The 17579-nt window shown below is 37.3% G+C and overlaps 1 protein-coding gene across 1 annotated transcript in view; it reads left to right on the forward strand.

Annotated features, from left to right (window-relative positions):
- Positions 1–17579, forward strand: part of NTNG1 (netrin G1) — a 140695-nt gene that overhangs the window by 82804 nt on the left and 40312 nt on the right. Inside the window, exons 3-4 of the mRNA XM_050977773.1 lie at positions 1183–1355; positions 10959–10985. Of these exons, the coding sequence (XP_050833730.1) occupies positions 1183–1355; positions 10959–10985 (200 nt within the window). The remainder of the gene's footprint in view (positions 1–1182; positions 1356–10958; positions 10986–17579) is intronic.

A 17579-nucleotide genomic window follows, 5' to 3' on the forward strand; every position in this document is an offset into this window, starting at 1 on the left:
GCAGTTTCATTCATTTCTAGCACAGAGGAGAATGCTCCACCATCTACTGTATTACATATTCTTGTGGATTTTCTCCAGCAGCTACTTATGACAACTGCAAGCTTGTTTTACCCTGGGGATATATATGTATGTGCCCAGTTGCTTCAGGTCATATTCCTTCCAAATGGAAGTCAGCTTGACAGCTGTTAATTTGCACTTGGCCATTCCACGTGTTGTTTTGCTCTAATTATTGGTCACTGTATGGAACAGGTGACAAATGCCCACATGAGAACCCTGTAAATTACTAGATGTACAATCATTAGGAAAACAAACAGGAAGGGTCATTAAATACTAGTTTTCTCTCCAGCCCCAAACAGAAATAGATTTTAGCTGGTTTTGACATCCAGTGGAAAAGTATGGAAAGAGGTGAAAATACCTTACTGTTTATGAAAGTAATTTCCCATTCTATAAGTGCCCTAGTTTCAGAAAAAGATGGGAATTTAACGAAAATACAATTGTTTTAAGACCAGATGCAGAATCTGGTTTATCTAGTGATTTTGTCACAAGGCTTGATTAGGTTTCTTTCCCAAGTAAAACTAAATGTGCCTACGAAAATAATTCATCTGACCTTCAGCTACTACAGCCAAATTAAATTAAAGCAGGAAAAGAAATTTCCTTTCTGAACAAGACAATACTTGATGAACAAGAATGGCAAGACACCATTATAATAAGCTTTCCTTCTACTGAGGTGTGGTATTGCAGAGGCTATTTAAATGAAGTCTGTTTTCTCAGGCTCCCAGAGTGTAATTTGGACCAGATTCTGTAAGGACAGAAGCAGAGGACTTGTTTTGTTCCTGGGAATAGTAACTCTTGAATTTTTGCAAGATTATAGACCTATCTGTAATTAAAAAAAATATGAATCATTTCTTTGTTCTCAGTGGTGCTGCATTAGTGAAAACAAGATTCAGCATCTTGGAATCTTAGTGACATTTCTGCCTTTAGACCTGTGTGAGCTGAAGATCTGCAACTTGCTCTTTGCAGGAATGTCTTGTGATGCTATGCTTGCATGGTAGAACAATACCAGAGGGACAGCACAGAAATCCAGCGGTTGCCATAGGACATGCTTTTCTAAAACTTGAGCTTAAACTCACCTCGCCTCTAAATAATATCCCACTTTGTTCTATTTTTGCCTTTTAAAATTAGGTGTAAGTGCAACCTTCATGCTACTGGCTGTAAAGAAGAAAACAAAAGACTACTTTGTGAATGTGAGCATAACACAACGGGCCCAGACTGTGGAAAATGCAAGAAGAATTATCAGGGCCGACCGTGGAGCCCTGGTTCTTATCTGCCTATACCTAAGGGCACTGCTAATATCTGTAAGTAGTTTTGTATAATATGGATATTTCATTATTACAATTCTGCCCCATATCATGACTCTGACGGAAGATTAATGTTTGCAAAGGTTTGTCATTTCTTTCTGACTCTGTGTGTTTAATTGGACAAGGTGTCAATTTCTAAGTGCTAATTATAAGTATACATCATCTGTGCTCTCACATGGTCTTAAATAACTTCCAGGAGAACCACATGTTTATATCCATATACACATCCCTGGACACTGCACAGAAAGGGCTAAGGAATTGAAAAATTAGGACTCTTCACATAAAAACCACATACAGAGGAGAGAAGACAATGGGAATAACTGCAGCACTGTTCCAGCCACGGTGCCCTCAGCTCTCCATTCGTACATTCTTGTCTTGAGATTAGTGACACTCTCAGCTCAGCATGTGATATCCTTGCTCATTTTTTCTCCATTTAAAAAAGGAGGGAAAAAAACCATCTCAGGCCAGATTTTTCATATTACTAACTAAAGATCTAAAGGTTGGGAAACATTTCCCTGATCTTGACCTGCCGTCCAGATTCAGGTGCACTCTTGTAGATCAAGTATTGAAGAGAGAAAGGGAGGGCAAAACCTGAGCTTTTACATCTGCTTGTTTCCAGCTAACAGCCACTCCACAACACACGTGTACTGTTCCTGCACACTTCCACATTATGCAAAGCAAGAAGTTACTGACAGCTCTATTTCCTGGTTCTGGACAGGATTGGACCAAAATAAAAGGTGGTGCTGAAAGAGAGGGCACAAAGACAAGTATGAGCCTCAGTTCTCCCTTTCACACATATATGAAATAGGCAGTGATTCAGAATCCCCCTGAACTGAGTAACAGACTTAAATTCCTTTGAAGAAAGGACTGAAAATGAGGATACCTTTTGAGATAAGTTACTAGCTGCTTTTAAGAAAAGAGTCCACAGTTTTGCCCTGAATAGAAGCAAAACATTCATTTTAAAATATTAGATATAACAATTTGTTGAAAAAGTTACTTGAGAGAAACAGAGCTATGTATGCAGCTGCATGGAAAGTTTAAAACCAGGAGCAATGTGCAATGCTCAGAACGTTATCTAAGACTTCAAAGCAGCAGCTGTGAAGAATCAAAACTCAGAAATGAAGATCATAGGAAGCAGGACCTTATCAAGTAAAATGTGAGAGTAATAGACCAAGTAACAAACCATGAAGTCTGGGGGCATGAAATTATGATAAAATTCTTACTGAGCAGAAAAAAATTAACTTCCAAAAAGAAGGGAAAAACATTTTGTAAGAGTATTCACTTTTTTTTGCCTCTTACAAAAACTGAGTGTGGCTCACAGAATTAATACTGTAAAGCTACATTTGGGAAATATAGTGAGATTTACCAGGTGGATTTTAGCTAAATTCAACTCGCTGTGAGTTTTACCTCATTCCCAGTCAGCTGAGCACACACCAGACAGAACAGTGGAATTAGCACCTGCTGAAATAGTGTCTGAAGCTTAAAGTTAAAGTTAAATCAACTTTATGTTAAAACAACATCAGCGAATTTCAGCAAATATACAGTTTCATCAAAACTCAAAACATTTTGTAAATAATATGTAGCCATTTCTGGGTTGGTGATGATGATGGTGATAGCATCATGAAAACATAACCCTGTTTGAGCTGACAAAGACTCCACTTACCCTCAAATCCTGACTTCAGTAGTCATCGGCAGCGGGAATTTCTGGCAAACAGGAAGAAGCCTGAAGGATTTCTTCTTCACCTTCTCAGTTACCATGAAATAATCTGGCTTTCTGAGCTGGACTGCTGGGGTTGCTGGCTGCTGAACAGAGAGAGACACCCAACTGACATAAGCTTGACCTCAGTGATACCTTATGGCAACACATTTCAAATTTTAGTGAGACAATGAGTGAAAGGTATTTTATTTTGTTTGCCTTAAATGTTTTTCTATGGTTAAGCCAGTACCTCCTTAGATAAGGAAGGAACAAAGAATAATGCACCTTTGTTTACATCTGTTACACCATTTATCATTTCATAGACTTGACTTTATCCACTCCTCCCCTCTTTTTTTAAATGACATATCCTGATCTCTCTCATCTTATCATAAAACCATGCCACATCTCTGGTCATCTGTACTTTCTCTTCTGGTTCTGTGATGTCATTTTTTTATTTGGTGAGGCTAAAACTACACATGATATTCTAGGCATGACAACAACATGGCTATTTTATGATAACATAAAAATGTGCCTCTTTTATAATTTGTTATTCTCTGGATCAGTCCTTGAATCCTTTTTTAAGACTGTACCACAGTTAAAACATTTCTTCTGGCCTCAAGGCTGACTTAAATTACAGGTTATATCCTATAACACTTAGTTCAGAAACATCATATTTGAGTGCCTGTAAAATACTTCTTGGGGTAACATTTCCTCATGGCAGTTCTTGTTCAATACCATTTACTTCAGATGCTAACAGACTTTGAGAAAATTCCTCAGGAGGTCAGAATCTCTTTCTTTCTTGTGAACATCAGTGAAAACAATTCATGTAGTATTCAATATTTAATGAATTAATAATTAATCAAATTAATCATAGTATTAATAATACCAAAATTGCCTATCTTCCCAGTTATCTCTCTGGGCCTCCTGCTTCTAGTATGATTGTTTAAACAAAAAACAATTTCTAACTTCTGTGTCCATAGGAAGTTGATCCTCAAAATACTGTGGTTTATATTTAAATTGGCAGATTTTATGCTTTTTTTCCCCATAACTTTCTCCACGGAGAAGACTTCCACTTTTGAAGGCTATCTTTCCAAAATCATCTACATTCTTTGGTTTTCAGTTTGGCATTGGAGTTTGGATTTTTTTTTTTTTTTTTACTTATAAGAGAGCTAATTTTTATAAGTTACATAAAAAGAAAAGAGCTATATATGATTATTCTGAGCCTCTCACACACATGTCTCCAGCTGCTTCCATGCTGTTTGCATGCATATCTTTTTAGATGTTCTTTTCCCTTTTCTTTTATCTAACTTCCTCATTTTCGTTTCCTCGCTTTCTCAAAGTTAAATATTACTGCATTGGATTTTTTTTTATCCTTCTCAACAAGCATGTTGATTTTCAGTCCAGAAGTGGTTCTCTGATAACTACTTCTTGAATTGTGTCCTGTGCACTGCTTCAGAACTAAATCAGCTTCTCTCCTTGTGGGTTGTCTGATTCTTTGGTACAAGCAGCAATCATTTATGGTATGTAAATCTTCATTTCTTTTGCCACTTCCTGATTTAAGGCTGTATGTGTTGGAGCATATAAAGTTATACATTACTTTGTAAACTCTCTGTACAGCCTGTTCAATTTCACTTAACTTGGTGCCTTTATGTCACCATCTCCATCGTGTGATCAGCAGTGCAGCCCTGGTGTTGTACTCTCCCTAGTCAGGTGTGGATTCTGAAATAGTTCCTGGAACATCATGATAGAAATAACTTCCCTTCATATATTACTTCAGTTCTCTGGGGGCACTTTGTATAATCCAGTAATACAGTGTTCCTTTGATACTTCTCCTTCCTCTAATTTTCAAAGACCATCTTTTTCATCTAAGACCAAATTATTTATAAATTTAAATATGTTTGAAGTTTACATGAATACGTTTAAATAAGATACATTTAAAAATAGTTGTATAAATTAAACAGTGAAATTTTTTTTTCTTCTTTCCACAAAATAAAAAGGACACTCTTTCATGAGATTCCGTGAATTTGTGAAATTTGTTCAGCTTCAACAAGAAGCTTAATGTCTATTTTCAAATCTTTCCCAGCTAGAAATTCTGTTATTTCCATTGCTCTGTTTCTGCCATTTTTTGTGGCCAGTAAGACTTTATCTTACCTTTTCAAGTTACAGCTCCTGAAACAGACCATTCCAGATTATTCTGTAGTCATAGCTGAAACCTTGACAGGAAGCTATTTTCTTTATCCATTTATTTCTTCACTATTTTAAGTCACCCTGAGTTTTTCAAGAGAATGCAAAACATTTTTCCATGCTTTACCTGTGAAAGACAGCAAGTACTCTGTTGTTTACTGGCACTAACAATATTTCTCCATTTGTCTCCACACAGCATTTATTCTATATTTCCACTCTATCTTATTGACTATTTTGTGATTACATTCATTCCCTTGTGCTGCCACATTCTATAGATAGTTTTTTCTGCAATATGTTTTGACACACAAAGTGAACTTATTGAATTTCTCTCTACTTGGTATTACAGGATAGCTTTTCTCCTCAGCAGTTGTATGTGTCTGACATCACTAGCCCTTCTCTTCCTCTCATTGTTTAGATGATCTTTGGCACTTAGGTTCTTTGCTCCATCAGACAGAGCTGTCTCAGAGTGCTCTGAGCTGCCCTGCATCAAAGCCTACTCGCTTTGTATCAGTCCCTTCACCATCAATAACCTGTATCAAAAGTGCCCCACACTCAGCAGAACCCCCTCCCAGCTGTTACATGGCTTTCCTAATTCATTGTTCAATATGAAATAAAGGATTGACCAGGACATGGGAAACATTGGTGGTTCTTTTCAGTCAGGAGTCAGCAGACAGTCTCAGTTTACTGAATTTCTCCTGCAGTGGATCCCCTCCCATGGTATAGCCACTGTCTCAGCAGCACAGCCTTAAACCTCCCTGAAAGACAAAAGACTTACAAGGCATCCATGCAGCACAGCTGCCACAGAAACATTTTCTTGCAAAACTTTTGGCACCTCCAGAAGTGCACTGGTATTACCCTCAGTGATGTTCAGTTTCCCCCATAAATACTTACTCAATAAAAAAGCCATCTTGAAGGACCAGCATAGGTGAAGTTGTCCAAGAAGTTGTGCTTTCTAGTCAGGAATCCAGGTGACAAGGATCCCTCTAACTGAAAGGATCACACATCCTGCTTTGCAGTCAAAGCAGACTCATAAACTAGACACTGTCCCATTTTCCAGGGGCCCATTATCCCAAGTAACTAGAAGTTTTTCCAGTGTCTTCTTTATGACTTGATTTGAAGGAATGGGACACATGCTGAAGTAATAAAATATTGTTCTATGATGCTTTTGACAATGTGTTTCAAAGAGAAAAAGTAAGACATCAATCAATAAGTTACAAAACAGCAAAACTTCATATTACTCCTATTTGATATTTATGTTACATCTTAATATTAGTCCATGAAGCTTACAGAAGGTATAAAGCCACAGGAACATGTCACACAAAAGGCTGGGAAACCTACTGTGAGGGCAAAACTGCAGTGTATCAAGAACATTCAGGGAGACAGGAGTGTCAGGAAAAACTGCAAAAATCTGCAACTGATAAACTCATTTTCCTTCAACTGGGTATCTAGTGCAATAGCCAGCAAAATATCACAGGTACATACCTAAAAACAATGCAGTATAAATAATGTGCTGTATTTTTTTAAAATAGGGCTTGAAAAATTACCCTTCAGCACTCTACCCTCTTGCATGACCCTGCTGAGCTGGTTATTTGTGCTGGCTGTGGTGACATCTGTTGCTGGGAAATGAATTGTTTCTGTACGTCACTGGTTTCAAACAACTCTATTTTTGCCATATACAGTGAAAAGGTGAAATGAAAGAGGCTTATGGTCCTTGAGTAGCAAGCAGCAGCATGGGAAGGCAAAGTGTCTGTTTTAAGATATTCAAAGTGCCAAAAAAAAGTCTGAATTTCAGGCTTTTCAAAGTTTGTAATATTCTATCAATAAATTATGATTACTTGAAAAAAAAATCTTTTGATCTCCCTGGGTGTTTCCTAGACAGAATTTTCAATACTGGTTTGGACTCACTAAAACATGACATGAACAAGTCCGAATTTTAAAAGATGTTACCCAATAAAACAACAGCTATTTCCTCTGTCCCATTTATTTCTGGTGATATCGCTTGGGAAAGCAGAGGTGAGGGATAACAAACTTCATCAAAGCAGTTCCTTTGCTATGAATTCAATCTATACAGAGGAACAACTGCAAAATTAACCATCGCAGGAGTTCTGGGGCTCTTGCAATGAAATAGATGAAATTTCCAAAGAATTTTCTTTCACTGTGTGTAATCCTTTGTCTGACTACAGGTTTAACAATCCATGAAAACTTTACTCCTATGATCACAATGTTCACTCCCTTTGAGGGATTACAAGACGCCAGTATCATCGAGCTTCTCAGGGCTTTAAATTGCTAGAGAATTCAGAAGTTCAAGAATTGATGCTGAGCATCTGATATTGCAATCAATCCTCAATGGAAGAGCTGCAAAAGGAAGAAAGACTCACTGCAGGGAGTGCTGTCATGCTGCAGGGGAGATACTCTAGCAAAAGAACGGATGAGGCATTAACATCCCTGCTCTGACTCTGCTATGAAAAGCTCTGTATTTTGTTCCTGTTTAAGAGTCCTGCCAGAAGCACATGTGGGTGCTGACAATGGAGGTGCTAAGAGGGTCTGCAGGGTATGACCTGCCCTGACACTAGAAGCAGCAGTGTGGTCCTTCTCACCGAAAGCTTGATCCATTTCTTTGTGTTAACTATTTCACACTGACACAAACTAGAGACAGAATCAAAAACTTGCTTTCTTTGCTAGCATCTGATTTGCTTTTTTCTTCATCTCAATAGCCAGCTCCATGGTAGCTAAGAGCTAAAACAACCCATTTCTGGAAGTAGGGGAAATGAGAAAATTACAGGGCAGATGCAGAAGATCATATGAAAGGAAAACACCAGATTTTTTTCTTCTCAAGTAATGCATATATATTTAGATGCACTTACAGTGAACATGTAATATACCAAACCACCGCCCTCAAGTATAATAAATAGTATTAGTGACTTTCTCCTGCAATATTTGCAATTTCAGGGGCAGTACCAACCTCTGAACTTATTTTGCATGCTTTACTTGATGTCCCTTTACTATATATCTATTACCATTAATAACCATCCCAGTGATTTCAACTGGAAGATAATTTAGGCTCAACATTGCTTTGGTTTAACAACTGAATAGGTGTAAATTGAATCCCTTTTTGTACCTTGTTCAATAGAATTGTCCATCAAAGGAGGCCTGATCCTTCATCTCTCTAACCTGCCCCCATCACTTCACTGCTGCAGAGTACTCACAGATTTCAGTACAAGGCTGACTGGAAACAATCAACACCGTGTAACACACCAGGCTCAAGCCAAGGGCCAGCAGTGATGGGATGACCCTGCAGCCTGTGGGTGTCCCCAGCAGTGGGGGAATGACCCCACAGTCCACAGCAGCGGACTGTGCTCAGGCCCTTGCCTGCCTCCACACTGACAGAGAGGGAGGGCAGAATCACACCTCCTGATTACCTAAGGACTTGCACCAAATCCAGCTCAGCTGAATTCAAGAGCTAGCCTCAATATGTAACTCCAGATCTCACACAAACACTCCTTCTAAGAATAATTTCCCCATCATATGTGCGGTTTTCACAGAGTGTTAATAGATCCTGCTTCGTGGCCCTACATAACCAGCTCCTTTCCAGACAAACTCAGAAGTGTCATTCTCACTCTCTTTAGTAAGAAGGGCATAAAGTAGCGCACTATCAAGGCCAGTCACCTCACACAGGGATACCTGGTGGTACAAAAACCAGTCTGGTTAGAGAAGACCACACCAGCTAAGAAACTCTGTACAGAAATATCAAAACAGCTTTTGAAACAGAACCTGAAGATATCTTTGCAAGGTTAATACAGAGCCCTCAGGCTAGCAGGCATCTTGTGTTCATTATTCTCTGCCCAGGAAGCATTTATCACTATTAATTCATTGAAAATTTTGAAGTACAATAATATGAGGCAAGCAGACTTACAGGAAAACCTCTTCCTTTGCTACAATCTGCTCAGGAGAGAAAGGAAAGGGTATTTGTATGTGTGTGTAGGAGACAGAGAGGTTTGAGGCGGGGGAGTATACCCAGAGGAAATACAAATACCATTTCACAGCACAAGTGTGAGTGCGAGAACACAGTTTTTGTCTTTTATCTAATATTTGTGTATGTTCCATGAGTGTATAAAGGAAAGTTAATCCTGCTAATTTAAACCAGCTACAATGACTTGCAAAAATTTAAACAAGCTGCTATTGAAACTTCAGGGAAAAATATTTGAAAATTGATTGTCTTTTTGACATTTAAAATCAGGGGATAGAGGTTCTCTTTAATTATTTTAACCACAAAAAGCACTTTTTGTTACTATTAGAACTATGACCACATTGTTTTATTATGATGATATTTGCATTTAGCTTTCGATACCTCATGGTGCTAAAATTTTGGAAAATACATGTTCATCTCAACAGAAGTAGAAATAATTAAGTTTGCAAACAGTGTCTGAGTGTGGGGCTGGGTGAACAGCAGGTGCTGTCCATGGTGCTCTGCCAGGCCACAGCTTCCATAGGCTACCAAACCCGGGAGCTGCAATTCTGATACGTGTCCCAGGATTGATGTGGTGAAACATAAAAAGTCTTGGTTTGGTTCCTATTCTGCAAATTCTCTTACTTCAGCATTGTCTTAGCCATGCCACAAGTGAGGATTTTTCCCAAATGACTCTGCAACCTTAATTACATCGCATATCATTTATTCTCAATATCATTTATTCTTCACTTAATTGCAGAGTGAGATCCATGCCATCTCTGAGTAAGCGAGAACTTTAAGATAGGTGTTGAAAGAAGTGTAGCAGATGTTTAATGGAGAAACAGACAGATTTCTGCAACAAAATGCATGCCACAGAATTCACTTAAACTTTAAAAAGGCAAACTGTATTTAAGGAAGAGGATGAAAATATCCAGGATTTCAATACTGATCTGTAGTTTCTGACTAACCCAAGTGGTGAGCCACAGTCCCATTAACAATGGCATTTAATCTTAAGAAAATGGCATTTCAGGAAAGATTTCATATTCATGGTTTTGAAGTTCTTGAGATTGCATTATACAGCATGAGATCCTACACTGCTTATCCAGTGAAGGAGTTTTACTCCTTAACAGCCCCACCTCTTGTGGTGAATTTCACCTGTCTCTGGAATGGTTTCCTTGCATTAATTCGGTTTAGGAATTGAAATGAACACAGGGAAAAAAAAAGTCAATAAGAGGCTTAATCAATATGGCCAACCTACTGCATTAGATTGTTTCACTCAATTACATTTCTTTTACATAGCTTAATTTAGATAACTGTCAGGTAAAAGAGGGGAAAATAGTTCTATACAATTAATGCAACAGAAGGTACCAACTGATTTAAGCAGCTGGCCAAAGCAGTTAGCAATGCATCTATCCCTTGGTTAAATTACTCTCCTGGATCTGCATAATAGAGGCATGACTGATATTTTTATCTAGAGCATTAAACCTAATGGCTGGTTAGTTGAAATACAAAACTGTTCTGAACAAATTCATGAAGTTCAGAGAGCTGGTATAGATCCCATCTGTCAATGCATTTTAGTGGTCCCTGCAGCCCCATACTGAAAAATCTAAAAGACTCTGCATTTACAAAGGACTGGGCACGTAATGGCAGATGCTTGAGTTTAACTATGTATTGATAAAGTATTCTGAAGATGTTGTCAGCATCTTAGGTGTAATAGCTCAGCCAGCTACAGCAAACAGCTAACTACACTTCTTTGTGTTTTCTTTCTCTGCAGGTATACCCAGTATTTCCAGTATTGGTAGTAAGTAATAAAACCAGTATTGTTTTCCATTGTCATTCAGCTTCATGGATCTGATTTCCCAACATCCCGTTCTGATGTAGATAATGTTTCTCTGACAGCAAGCCCTGTGGGGCAGGGGCTGTGTATTGGCCTTCCTCTCTGGCATTAACATGTTACTGTTATTATGTGGTCAGAGACAATGTCACTCCTTACATCTGCATTCAGCCCCAGATTTTCTGATCGATTCTTATCAGCAGATGAACACTGAGTCCTATAAAACTAGTGTGACACAAAGAACTAAGACACTGTTGCAGAGAAAATATTTGTTGAGCATTTTGAAGAAAAGTGTTTGCTAATAACAGAAGTATAGGACCAATAATTTTCACGTATGTATATGTGTGTGTAAATTCAAAGAGCAAATAGAAAAGTTTATAAATGGAATAGCTTTCATTTCTATGAAGTAGATTAGCAAATGCAGCATATCTGCTGGAATCTGCATTAACTCTAGCAGCCTTTGAACTCGGCTTTACTCCACAAAATACATAGAATTGTGTTCCTTCACAGAAAAATGCTTTCCTGTATGTAATGAAAGTTCCAAAATACAACTCAAACTATAGCAAAGCCATGACACCATTACATAAAGAACTAATATATCAATGAAACAGATGAGTACTTAAACAAAACACGTGAAGAGACCAAGTGCAAAGCAGCTGAGCTCTGAGCCTCGGCTGAGCTCTACAGCTGAGAAGTGCACACAGTCATGGCATGTTAGTTAATTGCCAATAAAGCAGGGAGGGAGAAATGGGGTCCTGCTGTGGCCCAAGGAAAGAATATTCCCCACAGCCTCAGCTTTGCAAATACTTTGGACACAACTTGCATAATGGACAGAACAACCAGAGTTTTAAAATATCACAGTTGTTAAATGCAATTTGCCATACCCAGTATCCAAGTGAAAAGGTTTTAACAATTTGGATAAAACTGTCTCACTTCTTAAGATGCAGGGTCAGAACTATCAATTTATAATCAATTCAGTTCACTTAAGCTCATGAATAGCACTGATTTGTTAAGCTCTAGACAGGCAAGTAAAATGCCATCAAAACTATCTCCCTTGCAAGTGTGAGCAGCGTTAGCAGCTGAATGCCACAGCATCTGTTTTCTGCTTTAAGTAGAAAAACAGCATCAATGACAATAATGTGCAAATGAAAGCCTCCAATCTTAATAATGTCATTTGCCTGCTCTAGTGTCTCCTCTGGTATTTGCATGCCTGCAGATTCATAGTGATGTGCTCTTTTCAAAGTTTGTGTTTATACATATATACATTACAAAAAAAAAACTAAATGAAAGAGAATAAGTTTATGACACCATTCTCAGAAATATTCCTGCCATTAATAACTGAAATGGATGAATGGGAAATAGCTCTTTGGAGTTTGATTGTGCTATAGTTTCTTAGTACTACTGTGTTGCATGGTCTATATGGTTGTGTTTTCACTTCACCCTCCATACAGCCTTCGTCACCACATCTACCATTTCTGAGCATCAGCAGATGTTGGCCTTTGAAAACTTAATAGGGAAACTCAAATACCTTTTGAACAATGGTGAGCTGAAAGGATGCATTGTTGACCTCTTTGTAATTTACAGTGGGATGATTAGTACAGTTTATTTATTACAAACTGAGAAATTTCTGTTTAACATTCTATAGGAAATACAAGAGTTTCTGCAAATCTGTGTTTTATCTTTCGTTTGCTGTAAATGTCTTGGGATGATATGTGGTAGAATTCAACATGTTTTTTGCCTACCTGCAATATGAGCCTCTCTTCATGAGCACAAGTAAATACTGATACTCTGCTTGCTTTTTCCCTGTGATTTTTCTTAAATAGCTCAGGGGAGAAATAACTCTGCTTGCTTAATGCTCTAAACACCTTTTCTATAACATAGGAATAGCAGAATTTTTGTTAAGCAAGGATAGAATCCATAAATTTATCCTGTTCTCAAAGAGAATTTAACAGAAGTCCAATTAACACACAAAACCAAACAAGATTAATTAGTCATGGCTGCTTTAATGGATTCTGCATGATTTTTGTTTTGTCTATGCTAACACAGTATTTGTTTTCATATCAGCAGAGTTTTTCCCTATCTGGGGGCAGGAAATTACCCTTGGGAGATACAGTTTGGGTTTCATTTTGCCTGGCAGCAAACACCTACAGGGGGGTATTGGCTTTTGTGTGCTCCCAGGTTTTTCTAGTTTATAAGGAGGATGGGGTTGGGGCAGGGGGTTGGAAACTAAACTTCCAGCATGCAAAAAAGATGCCACCTCAAGCAATGTTCATTTAACCCTTTTTTTGAGACTGCAACGAAAGCCAGAAAAGAACAAAATACATTCACCTGTGTGCACATATATGTATTCTCTATTTTCCCTTTTTTACCTCAAAGGATTTTGTATTAAAGCAGCTTAGCACTAAAATTTGAACACAAAAAACCAGTGGTCATTAGTAAACATCCTTTCTGATCATCTAGAAGAAAACAAAGCAAACCAAAAAAAACCCCAGAGCTTTCCCATTAAGGTCATTTGTACCTGCTGTTGTCTATCAGTTGAATAATAGGTTCTCTGATTATTTCCAGCATTCTTGATTACAATGCTGGCTCTTTCAGCATTTTTCAGCCATGTCTGAAAAAATACTGGTGAAAGTGTTAGCAATTAATGAGTCCCAAAACCATTTCATAATTTTAATAAAAGCCTTTATACAGTATGTAAATATTCCAAAAACTACATTATTTTACTTGCTAAAATAATGATTGTACAATTTTACATAGACCAGTGCACCAAAATGTTCATTATTGTGGCCAAATACCAACATTACTAATCTGTACATGTTTGCCTTCAAAAAGTTTAGAAGACTCAACTATTGCTTCTTTTTTTTTCTGTAAAGCATAACTCCACTAATTATGCTAAACAGTTTGTTATAGAGGGTATAATTAGATAGAGGATAAGATAGACATGATGTGCAAATAGCTCTGTGTGGGTGATTATCACCTTAAAGCCTGCTGCTGGCAGATGAGTCAGAGTTTAGAGACAGACCATGCACCCAAGTGCAAGATGCAATCACAATAACCAAACAGTATTTTCTGCTTTGTTCTCTATGTTTTTGCTCTTCCTTATAGTCAATTTTACATTAAGAGAACTTTTTTTAATGATAATAAATGCAAGATGAAAAAGTTAAAAAAAATAAGACTGAATGAGCACTTTCTTATTTTATTGTTTTCTTAACCTTGAAAAATCTCTTTGGTATTTTTCTGGAGCTAAAATAGTGTCTGGATGAGTTTATTTGTTTTTCACATCTGTAATGATATTCTAATGTGGTAAAAATATATCTTAAAAGGCGGTGAGAGCAAATACTAGTGGATTTTTTTTCTTTTTTAGTAACAACACAAAGTAATCTGGACCTGATTTTGCCCTTTTACAGTAACCAAGAAGTTCTCTAATTAAATCTTCAGTCTTGTGAGCAAAGCCATTACCATGCCAAGCTCTGGACTAGAGTCTATACGCAACACATGTCAGCAGGACATAAACATGCATAACTAGGTTGTACATTACTTTTCTATTATTATTTGAGGTCAAGTTTTACAGAAAGCTGTACTGTTGAGGGACCATTAAGATATTTATCTCTTTAAAACATTCAAATATTGTCTTCCGACTGTATCTGTTATTTTGGACATATAAGCAAAATGTTCTCATTTCAATTTAATTTTATCCAAATCTGACCTTCTAATAAATATTATTGTTAATCAGGCTTCCAGTCTAAGGCAGTCACCTTACCTAGATAACTGATTATAATATCAAGCCAGTATTTGTTTTCCCTCCTTTAATGCTCTGAAGCTCTTGGAATCTTTTCCTTTAAAAATTAGATTTTACACTATATTAAAACATTTCTGAGCTGAAAGAAAATACAAACAGCCTTTGTGGTATGATATGCTCATCTGAATACTGGATCTGAGAGAAATTTACATTCCAAATAATTCCATTACAGGTACTTGTACCTGGTAGGAGTCCCAGCAAAGGCAGTTTGCTGCTGTATAGCTAGGGTGTGACCCCTGAAGGTGAGGAAGCAGAACTGAGCCCAGCACAGAGCAGAAACTGCCTCTTTGCTAAAATTGCTGTGACAAATCAATGAATAAATCAAGTGATTTCGAGGGCAGGGTCAGAAACCACCAGTGCTGCCCCAGGGAGCACTGCCAGGTCCTTGGGGTGGGATTTGGGGGGGCCTTCGTTTCAGTTTTGATTTTGCCAGATCCACCAATTTTAACAGATAAGAAGAGCTGTGCTCAGCAGTCTCAGACACAGCCACTGACAGTTTAGAGTTGTTTCTCATTTCTCTTTCTAGTTTTCCACCATCATCTTGAGTTAGTTTAAATAAGTCTATCAATCACATAGTGACCACATGCTTTTTTGCTGCAATATTTAGAGAACTACTCAGTTCATAGTTATCTTTCTTTTAACCATTAATAAATAATCCAGTGATAGGATACTCTAGAAAATAAGATATCAAAATTCCAATATATACCATGGTACCCATGCAAAGCACTTGCTATATGCAAGTTGAGCTCAGTTACAAAAGGAAGTTTATAGAGAGTAGATATGACCCAAAAAGATATTTTAAGATATAATTATCTATAAAACTTGGGAAAAAATGCCAGGAAAAATTCATTTCTATGTTACCCTCTCATCTTTTTCTTTCTGTTCCTTAAGACATAGAATCAATTTCACAGACTAAAGCAAAGAATGAGGTTTCCAAACCAGCATAGTGATTTAAAAAAACAAATCTTGATTTACTGTTCATCAGTTGTAAATTACTGTACAGGTGATGAGACAATTTTAACATTTTATAGGAAAAAGCAGAACGAGTCCAAGTAAAAAATAACAAAACAATCCCTGCAAACTATCAACAAAGTAATTCTTTTTTCATGAGAAGGTACTTAAATGTTTAATTCCAAAAATACTTGAATTCATTGTTCACTTCTACAAACATTTAGTGGAAATACTTTAAATTGAAGAATTCCCTCAGCCCTCACTATTTTGAGAATCAGCCAAAATTTGTTCAAATCAGTGGTATATTTTTTCTGATATCTGAAGGTTTCCAGAGATGGATCCTTGGATTATTTTTTAAGGCTCTGAAAAGATCACTTTCTTTTTTACTCTACAAGTGGACACATAAAGGACTAATTACATTTAAATTCTTCCAACAGTTATAAAAGCTGTTATGGCTGAGGAGCTACCATAAAACAACCACATCTTCACATTTATGCAGAATTCTCCTTTCTTCAAAGGAACAGGTATGAAACTTCCTACATTGCTCCAAGAAAGATTGCCTAATATTGGCCAAGTATTTTTTAACTTAATAAAGGGTTGATAAAAAAATCAGCATTTCTCTCTTTCAGTGATTTAAATTTTGCAGTTTAATGAAAGTGCTAAAAGGCAAATTTTATGTGAGGTGGATTATCATAGCTTCCAAAAGACCAAAAGAGATAGAAATGCTGTAACAACGATATGATGATTGCAAGAAGTGGTGGAATACCATCTGATATAAACACCCTTGATTACTCCAGCAGCTACTAAATCTGCCAGTGATTTCAGTGAGCATTATTTCTTAAAAATCCTAATGTTTTTGTTCAATATTAGCACCTAAAACAACTGTCCTAAGTCCACTGTCCTCAGCAGGCATCTATACTTGAGAATAGACATTTACTGCTGCCTACTCATGGTTTAAAATAGGTAGCAGCAAGGCCAGCTTTCTGTGGCTAGAGACATGAAGTTCTACTGAATCATTAAGTTTATACTGATACATTTTTAATTTTTTTTTAATGGAAAGAAAGTTAGAAAACATCTTAATCAGCATATCTCACTGGGGTTCCTTATTGTTATTAAAAATGAAATTAATAGCGATAGTTGCCAACACAAGTGCTCCCTGTCTGCCACAAGTGAGCATTATTTAAGACTGAGAGATTTATGGGTAGTAATTTCCAGCAGATGCAGTGTCTGTGGGCTGGGCCTGCAGGATCACTTGAGGAGGTGATCAGGCACTGCTGGCTGCAGAGCGCAGGTGCACAGGCAGCAGCGGAGAATTCCTGCACTCCATCACCTCTGCCCTCATCCCTGGGCAGGGACAGCCCCTCTCACTGGGAATACACTTTCATTTTACTGCCAGCTCAGTACTTGGTTGGAGTGAGAACCCAAAATGCCCATTAATTTCTGCCAAGATCGTGACAGGTTTTTTTCATGTGCAGCTGTCAGGTTGGAATTAGGCTGAAACTCCCCATCCATTTCCTCTATTTCCCCCATTTGAAACCATGGTACAGCCCATGGTACAGACTGTACTTGCAGTGAATATTTGAGACAGATTTTCTTCGTTTATTATTGGAAGTATTTCTGATACTGTATGTCAGGGAGGAAATTTAAAAAAAAAATTGGGAGGAGAAAAAGGAAATTATCAAACATCTAATAAATATAATGCAGTAAGTTTTTTCTTACTTCATGAAAATTAAACTTTTTCCAGTAGTTACTTTCTACATATAATTGGCTTTGGAACAATAGTAACTAAAAATGCAAAAATATCATATGCA

Source organism: Serinus canaria, chromosome 8, assembly GCF_022539315.1.
Source record: "Serinus canaria isolate serCan28SL12 chromosome 8, serCan2020, whole genome shotgun sequence".
NCBI classification, from domain to species: domain Eukaryota; kingdom Metazoa; phylum Chordata; class Aves; order Passeriformes; family Fringillidae; genus Serinus; species Serinus canaria.